The sequence below is a fragment of the Petromyzon marinus genome, unplaced genomic scaffold (assembly GCF_048934315.1).
Source record: "Petromyzon marinus isolate PM22_M1 ecotype Great Lakes invasive population unplaced genomic scaffold, UKy_Petmar_22M1.pri1.0 PM_G_Scaffold_36, whole genome shotgun sequence".
Taxonomy (NCBI): Eukaryota; Metazoa; Chordata; class Hyperoartia; order Petromyzontiformes; family Petromyzontidae; genus Petromyzon; species Petromyzon marinus.
Genome location: NW_027422939.1, coordinates 1,745,718 through 1,755,000, shown reverse-complemented (window position 1 = coordinate 1,755,000; position 9,283 = coordinate 1,745,718). Strand labels below are relative to the sequence as shown.

Sequence of the window (9,283 nt, the reverse complement as noted above, 5' to 3'; positions counted from 1 at the left end):
CGAGGGGCTGGTAACCCCTCCACCTTCAATTAATTACCACGAAACCACGAATTAAACTGAAATATGTAACAACTAAGCTTGTGCCGGAGGCCCCGGGGGGCCAGGCGTCTATGACGTCTCCTGGCCAAACCCCAATTGGCGGAGCCAGGAGATTAAATACCTACCCTCGGGGCTACTCCAGAAACAACGAAAAGCCACTACGGGTGGCCACGTGGAATGTTCGAACGCTCACTGCAGAGGAGAGGCTGCCACTCCTCTGTCGGGAGCTGGACCGGTACCGCCTGGATCTATGCGGCATTCAGGAGGTCTGGTGGACCGGCTCTGGCTCCTGCCACCATGAGGGGTGGACAGTCCTCTACTCGGGGCAGCAGACTGCCAAACAACAGGGTGTGGGTCTTCTTTTGAACAAAAGAATGAAGGGGGCGTGGGAGCGTGGCGGTGAGGTGTGGGAAGCTGTAAGCCCCAGGCTACTTTGGGCTCGCCTTCCCATCAACCGGAGGCGAGGAATGGTGGTCGTGGTTACTTATGCCCCCACCGAAGATGAACATCCGTGGAGGGATGCAGGCAAAGCCGATGAGTCAGATGCCTTCTATGACCTCCTGTCACAGGTGCTGGCTAAAGTGGCCCCTCGGGATAGAGTCATCATGTTGGGTGACTTCAATGCCCGAGTTGGTCATGATACTGGCACCTGGTCTGGAGTGATTGGAGGGCATGGGCCAGATCAGCTCAATAACAACGGTAGGAGGCTGCTAGATTTTTGTGCAGCCCATGGGCTTGTAATTACCAACACGCTGTTCCGGCATCGGCGCATCCACACAACATCATGGATGCATGCCGGGTCCAAGCAAGAACATCTGCTGGACTACATAGTGACGGACCAGCGAATGCGAGCCCATGTCCTTGACACCAGGACCTACCGTGGAGCTGATCTGCCCTCTGACCATCGACTAGTCATCTGTAAGATGCGCCTGCCATTCTTCCACTCCGGTGGTGGGTGTACACCCAGGACCCCATTCCAACCTAAAGTGGCCTGGTCTCAGTTATCTGATGAAAGTTGCAAGCGAGAATTTCATCATCGCTTGCGGCTGGGATTGGCATCGTCCCCGACTCCTCCTGATGTCGAGGGTAAATGGGCGAGGTTTAGGACTGTGACTCATGCAGCTGCAATGGCTGCTCTGGGTACACGGTCCAGACCTCCCCAGACACCCTGGATGACAGAGGAGTTGTTCAGGATGGTTGAGAAAAAGCGACAGGCCCACTGTCATCGGCTACAGAATCCCACGTCAGAGAATGAGGAGGCTTACCGCAGCCTTCGCTCGGAGGTTCGGAGAGCCGTGAGGCGCTGCAAGGATGGGTGGTGGTCGCGGGTTGCTGGGGAGATGGAGTCTGCCTCAGTGGCCCGTGATCACAAATCTCTATTTAACTCCATCAAAAAAGTAACCTGCAGCGCCACACCTATTACCATCATTAGGGGAAAAAACGGTGATCCAATTTCCGACCCCCAGGAACAGGTTCGCAGATTTGCTGAGCATTTCTGTGAGGTCCTGGGGGAGGGAAAATCCCTCAGCCAGGAAACCATCGTGGCACAAAGTGAGTATGACCCTGCTGAGGCTGCGGTGCCTCAAATATTGGATGAAGTCACCCCCTGTGAGTGGCTGGCTGAGGTGCCATCTGCTGAGGAAGTATTGAAGGCGATCCGGAGTCTGAGACCAGGAAAGGCAGCGGGCAGAGATGATCTCCCAAGCGAAATGCTGAGGGAGGGTGGCGTTTGTGCACAGACTGCCCTACATGACATCATAACAACAGTCTGGACCACTGGACGGGTTCCGCAGGATTGGAAGGATGCCCTGGTGGTCCCCCTTTTTAAGAAGGGGGACCGCACAGACTGTAACAATTACAGGGGCATCTCACTCCTCAGTGTGCCGGGAAAGGTCCTGGCAAGGATTATTCAGCATCGCCTTGCCAGGCACGCTGAGGAGAGGCTTGCGGAGCCCCAATGCGGTTTCAGGAAAGGGCGGTCCTGCACAGATGGCATATTTTCTGTCCGTCTGCTACAGCAGAGGTGTAGGGAATTCCAACAAGACCTACATCTCTGCTTTATTGACCTGGTCAAGGCCTATGATACCATCAGTAGGCCTGGGCTCTGGGTCGTTCTTCGTGCTTTTGGAGTACCTGACCCTCTGCTCACGATCATTAAGGACCTTCATGATGGTGAGCGGGCCCGGGTAAAACTACGTGGCCGGGAGTCAGAGCCATTCCCTGTACATCTTGGGGTGCGACAGGGATGTCCTCTGGCTCCCACATTATTTAACATCTATTTTGACCACGTAGTTCGTGAAGCCTTCAATAGCTGTACCGGGGGAATCTCCATATGGTACAGATATAATGGGAGGCTAATCGATGCCCGGGTGCGGTCAAGGGATGGCTCCCTATTGCTCAACCACGTTATGTATGCTGATGATTTGGTAATAGCTGCTCAGTCAGAGGAGGAGTTGGAGACGCTGCTGCTGAGACTGGAGCGTGCCACTAAGAGGTGGGGCCTTACCATCAGCCCCACCAAAACTAAGCACCTGCCTGGGTATTTTGTACCATCGGACACTCCACCCCCACAACTCCCAATCGGTGATGGGGCAGTTGTGGAGAGAGTGGAGAGTTTCCCATACCTGGGCAGTGTGCTTATGACTGGCTCCAGTTTAACAGCAGAGGTCTCACTCCGAATCAGTCGAGCGGCAATATCTTTTCATCGGTTGCGTAACTCTGTGTGGAAGCTACCTGGTCTGTCGCTCCGCACTAAGCTTCAGGTCTTCTCGGCCACGGTCATTCCCTCCCTTCTCTACGCTTGCGAAACGTGGACCCCCCTAATGGAGCATCTTCGCCGGTTAGAAACATTTAGGCTGGCCTGCCTACGATCCATCCTGGGTTTAACCAGACTGGATTGTGTGAGGAGCTCACAAATCCTTGAAAGATCTGGGCAGGGTCCCATCGGTGAGCTCCTCCGGCAGGCAAGGCTGCGATGGCTGGGTCATGTAGCCCGCATGCCCAGCCACCGCATGCCGAAACAGCTTTTGTTTGGCCGGATTGAGGGGGCTAAGCGGGCGCGGCACGGGCTAGAGAAGAGATGGAGTGATGTGGTACAGGAGGACGTGGAGCTGAGTGGACTTGCCAATGACTGGTACCAGCGGTGTCAAGATCGGCCTCTGTGGAGGAGGCTCGTGAAGGATGCTACTGGGCAGTTGGAGGCAGTCGCCCTCCAACAACAACGGAGGGCGGAGGAGCGACGCTCACAACAGCGAGCGGAGCGCCGGGTGGCTAAAGCACAGCAGGTTGGCACAGTAGGGGGCACAGGTGGTGCATCAGCCAGTCATCTCAGTCAGTCGACCCGTGGCACCTGGGTCTGCCCCGTGACCTCCTGCCAGCGGGCGTTCGACACTTCACGTGGCCTCAGGGTGCACATAGCCTGGCACAAGCGTCGTGGTGACGTCACCGCCACTTAGTGGCGAATGGCGGTTGTTGTTGTACATGTGTGTGTGTGTACGTGTGTGTGTGTGTGTACGTGTGTGTGTGTACATGTGTGTGTGTGTACGTGTGTGTGTGTGTACATGTGTGTGTGTGTACATGTGTATGTCTGTGTGTGTACGTGTGTGTGTGTGTACATGTGTGTGTGTGTGTACGTGTGTGTGTGTGTACGTGTGTGTGTGTACGTGTGTGTGTGTGTGTACGTGTGTGTGTGTGTACATGTGTGTGTGTGTGTGTACATGTGTATGTCTGTGTGTGTACGTGTGTGTGTGTGTGTGTACATGTGTGTGTGTGTGTGTATGTGTGTGTGTGTACGTGTGTGTGTGTGTGTACATGTGTGTGTGTGTGTACGTGTGTGTACATGTGTATGTCTGTGTGTGTACGTGTGTGTGTGTGTACATGTGTGTGTGTGTGTGTACGTGTGTGTACGTGTGTGTGTGTACGTGTGTGTGTACGTGTGTGTGTGTGTGTACGTGTCTGTGTGTGTACATGTGTGTGTGTACGTGTGTGTGTGTACGTGTGTGTGTACGTGTGTGTACGTGTGTGTGTGTGTACGTGTGTGTGTGTACGTGTGTGTGTGTACGTGTGTGTGTGTACATATGTGTGTGTGTGTACGTGTGTGTGTGTACGTGTGTGTGTGTGTACGTGTGTGTGTGTACGTGTGTGTGTGTACGTGTGTGTACGTGTGTGTGTGTACGTGTGTGTACGTGTACGTGTGTGTGTGTACGTGTGTGTGTGTGTACGTGTGTGTGTGTGTACGTGTGTGTGTACGTGTGTGTATGTGTGTGTGTGTGTACGTGTGTGTGTGTGTACGTGTGTGTGTACGTGTGTGTGTGTGTACATGTGTGTGTGTGTACGTGTGTGTGTGTGTACGTGTGTGTGTGTGTACGTGTGTGTGTGTACGTGTGTGTGTGTGTACGTGTGTGTGTACGTGTGTGTGTGTGTACATGTGTGTGTGTGTACGTGTGTGTGTACGTGTGTGTACGTCTGTTTGTATGTGTACGTGTGTGTGTACATGTGTGTGTGTGTGTACGTGTGTGTGTGTGTACATGTGTACGTGTGTGTGTGTGTACGTGTGTGTGTGTACGTGTGTGTGTACGTGTGTGTACGTGTGTGTGTGTGTACGTGTGTGTGTGTGTACGTGTGTGTGTGTGTGTACATGTGTGTGTGTGTGTGTATGTGTGTGTGTGTACGTGTGTGTGTGTGTGTACATGTGTGTGTGTGTGTACGTGTGTGTACATGTGTATGTCTGTGTGTGTACGTGTGTGTGTGTGTACATGTGTGTGTGTGTGTGTACGTGTGTGTACGTGTGTGTGTGTACGTGTGTGTGTACGTGTGTGTGTGTGTGTACGTGTCTGTGTGTGTACATGTGTGTGTGTGTACGTGTGTGTGTGTACGTGTGTGTGTACGTGTGTGTACGTGTGTGTGTGTGTACGTGTGTGTGTGTACGTGTGTGTGTGTACGTGTGTGTGTGTACATGTGTGTGTGTGTGTACGTGTGTGTGTGTACGTGTGTGTGTGTGTACGTGTGTGTGTGTACGTGTGTGTGTGTACGTGTGTGTACGTGTGTGTGTGTACGTGTGTGTACGTGTACGTGTGTGTGTGTGTACGTGTGTGTGTGTGTACGTGTGTGTGTGTGTACGTGTGTGTGTACGTGTGTGTATGTGTGTGTGTGTGTACGTGTGTGTGTGTGTACGTGTGTGTGTACGTGTGTGTGTGTGTACATGTGTGTGTGTGTACGTGTGTGTGTGTGTACGTGTGTGTGTGTGTACGTGTGTGTGTGTACGTGTGTGTGTGTGTACGTGTGTGTGTACGTGTGTGTGTGTGTACATGTGTGTGTGTGTACGTGTGTGTGTACGTGTGTGTACGTCTGTTTGTATGTGTACGTGTGTGTGTACATGTGTGTGTGTGTGTACGTGTGTGTGTGTGTACATGTGTACGTGTGTGTGTGTGTACGTGTGTGTGTGTACGTGTGTGTGTACGTGTGTGTACGTGTGTGTGTGTGTACGTGTGTGTGTGTGTACGTGTGTGTGTGTGTGTACATGTGTGTGTGTATGTGTGTGTGTGTACGTGTGTGTGTGTGTGTACATGTGTGTGTGTGTGTACGTGTGTGTACATGTGTATGTCTGTGTGTGTACGTGTGTGTGTGTGTACATGTGTGTGTGTGTGTGTACGTGTGTGTACGTGTGTGTGTGTACGTGTGTGTGTACGTGTGTGTGTGTGTGTACGTGTCTGTGTGTGTACATGTGTGTGTGTACGTGTGTGTGTGTACGTGTGTGTGTACGTGTGTGTACGTGTGTGTGTGTGTGTACGTGTGTGTGTGTACGTGTGTGTGTGTACGTGTGTGTGTGTACATGTGTGTGTGTGTGTACGTGTGTGTGTGTACGTGTGTGTGTGTGTGTACGTGTGTGTGTGTACGTGTGTGTGTGTGTGTACGTGTGTGTACGTGTGTGTGTGTACGTGTGTGTACGTGTACGTGTGTGTGTGTACGTGTGTGTGTGTGTACGTGTGTGTGTGTGTACGTGTGTGTGTACGTGTGTGTATGTGTGTGTGTGTGTACGTGTGTGTGTGTGTACGTGTGTGTGTACGTGTGTGTGTGTGTACATGTGTGTGTGTGTACGTGTGTGTGTGTGTACGTGTGTGTGTGTGTACGTGTGTGTGTGTACGTGTGTGTGTGTGTACGTGTGTGTGTACGTGTGTGTGTGTGTACATGTGTGTGTGTGTACGTGTGTGTGTACGTGTGTGTACGTCTGTTTGTATGTGTACGTGTGTGTGTACATGTGTGTGTGTGTGTACGTGTGTGTGTGTGTGTACATGTGTACGTGTGTGTGTGTGTACGTGTGTGTGTGTACGTGTGTGTGTACGTGTGTGTACGTGTGTGTGTGTGTACGTGTGTGTGTGTGTACGTGTGTGTGTACGTGTGTGTACGTGTGTGTGTACGTGTGTGTGTGTGTACGTGTGTGTGTGTGTACGTGTGTGTGTACGTGTGTGTGTGTGTACATGTGTGTGTGTGTACGTGTGTGTGTGTGTGTACGTGTGTGTACGTCTGTGTGTGTACGTGTGTGTGTGTGTACATGTGTGTGTGTGTACGTGTGTGTGTACGTGTGTGTACGTCTGTGTGTATGTGTACGTGTGTGTGTACATGTGTGTGTGTACGTGTGTGTGTGTGTACATGTGTACGTGTGTGTGTGTGTACGTGTGTGTGTACGTGTGTGTGTACGTGTGTGTGTGTGTACGTGTGTGTGTGTGTACGTGTGTGTGTACGTGTGTGTACGTGTGTGTACGTGTGTGTGTGTGTGTACGTGTGTGTGTGTGTACTAGTGTGTGTGTGTGTACGTGTGTGTGTACGTGTGTGTGTGTGTACATGTGTGTGTGTATGTGTGTGTGTGTACATGTGTGTGTGTACATGTGTGTGTGTGTGTACGTGTGTGTGTACGTGTGTGTGTGTGTACATGTGTGTGTGTGTATGTGTGTGTGTGTACATGTGTGTGTGTACATGTGTGTGTGTGTACGTGTGTGTGTGTACGTGTGTGTGTACGTGTGTGTGTGTACGTGTGTGTGTGTGTACGTGTGTGTGTGTACGTGTGTGTGTGTGTACGTGTGTGTGTGTGTGTAGAGACTGTCTACGGATTCGTTCGTCTGGGACTCTGTCTGGGACTCGGCCTCCGAAGACAGCGAAGACGACGACAACTTTCCAAGCACACAGACTCAGTGACACACACAGAGACACACAGAGACACATAGACACACACATAGAGACACACATAGACACATAGAGAGACACAGACTCAGTGACACACACAGAGACACACACAGAGACACAGATACATAGACACACACAGACACACACATAGACACATAGACACACACAGAGAGACACAGACTCAGTGACACACACAGAGACACACACAGACACACATAGACACACACATAGACACACACAGAGAGACACACAGACACACACATAGACACATAGACTCAGTGACACACACACAGACACATAGACACACACAGACTCAGTGACACACACAGAGACACAGAGACACATAGACACACACATAGACACACACAGAGACACAGACACATAGACACACACATAGACACATAGACACACACAGAGAGACACAGACTCATAGACACACAGAGAGACACACAGAGACACATAGACACACACAGAGACACACACAGAGAGACACAGACACATAGACACACACACAGACACATAGACACACACAGAGACACACACAGAGACACACACAGACACACATAGACACACACATAGACACACACAGAGAGACACACAGACACACACATAGACACATAGACTCAGTGACACACACACAGACACATAGACACACACAGACTCAGTGACACACACAGAGACACAGAGACACATAGACACACACATAGACACACACAGAGAGACACAGACACATAGACACACACATAGACACATAGACACACACAGAGAGACACAGACTCATAGACACACAGAGAGACACACAGAGACACATAGACACACACAGAGACACACACAGAGAGACACAGACACATAGACACACACACAGACACATAGACACATAGACACACACAGAGAGACACAGACACATAGACACACAGAGAGACACATAGACACACACATAGACACAGAGACACACACATAGACACATAGACACACAGAGACACACATAGACACACACAGACTCAGTGACACACACAGAGACACACACAGACACATAGACACACACATAGACACACACAGAGAGACACAGACACATAGACACACACACAGACACATAGACACACACATAGACACATAGACACACACAGAGAGACACAGACTCATAGACACACAGAGAGACACACAGAGACACATAGACACACACAGACACATAGACACATAGACGCACACAGACTCAGTGACACACACAGAGACACACACAGACACATAGACACACAGAGAGACACAGACACATAGACACACACACAGACACATAGACACACACATAGACACATAGACACACACACAGAGACACAGACTCATAGACACACAGAGAGACACACAGAGACACATAGACACACACATAGACACATAGACACACACAGAGAGACACAGACTCATAGACACACAGAGAGACACACAGAGACACATAGACACACACAGACACATAGACACATAGACACACACAGAGACACATAGACACACACAGACACATAGACACATAGACACACACAGACTCAGTGACACACACACGCAGAGACTCATAGACACATAGACAGACACATAGATACACACACAGACACACGTAGACACAGACACACACAGACTATGAACTATGAGTTAGACTGATGGCCTTAATCTAAGTTGTCTTGTTGTTATTATTAAAGTTGTTGTTATTAAAGTTGTTGTTGTTATTAAAGTTGTTGTTATTAAAGTTGTTGTTGTTATTAAAGTTGTTGTTGTTATTATTAAAGTTGTGGTTGTTATTAAAGTTGTTGTTGTTGTTATTAAAGTTGTTGTTGTTATTAAAGTTGTTATTATTAAAGTTGTTGTTGACTTGCATCCCACTGGGAGTTTTTTTGCACAACAGCGTTGGTGGTGTAACGGTGATATTTTTTTCAGGAATATTTTTTGCAGGTTTAATTTTACCCCATGGATTTTCTGTTTTTTTTTACACAAAGTCACCACACACACACAAAGTAGTCACTTTAAGATAAAAAAATTTTTCTCTTGTTCGAGTTTTTGTTTAGTTTTTAAAGTAATTAAA

At 49.7% G+C, this 9,283-nt stretch overlaps 1 protein-coding gene across 2 annotated transcripts in view; it reads left to right on the top strand.

Moving 5' to 3' along the window:
• The window catches only part of LOC142915883 (uncharacterized), a 52,039-nt gene extending 42,961 nt beyond the window's left edge, over positions 1-9,078 (top strand). For both annotated transcript variants that reach the window (XM_076061522.1, XM_076061521.1), the window contains one exon: positions 7,132-9,078. In XM_076061522.1, the coding sequence (XP_075917637.1) occupies positions 7,132-7,230 (99 nt within the window). In that variant the 3' untranslated portion in view covers positions 7,231-9,078. The remainder of the gene's footprint in view (positions 1-7,131) is intronic.
• The last annotated feature ends 205 nt before the right edge of the window (positions 9,079-9,283 follow it).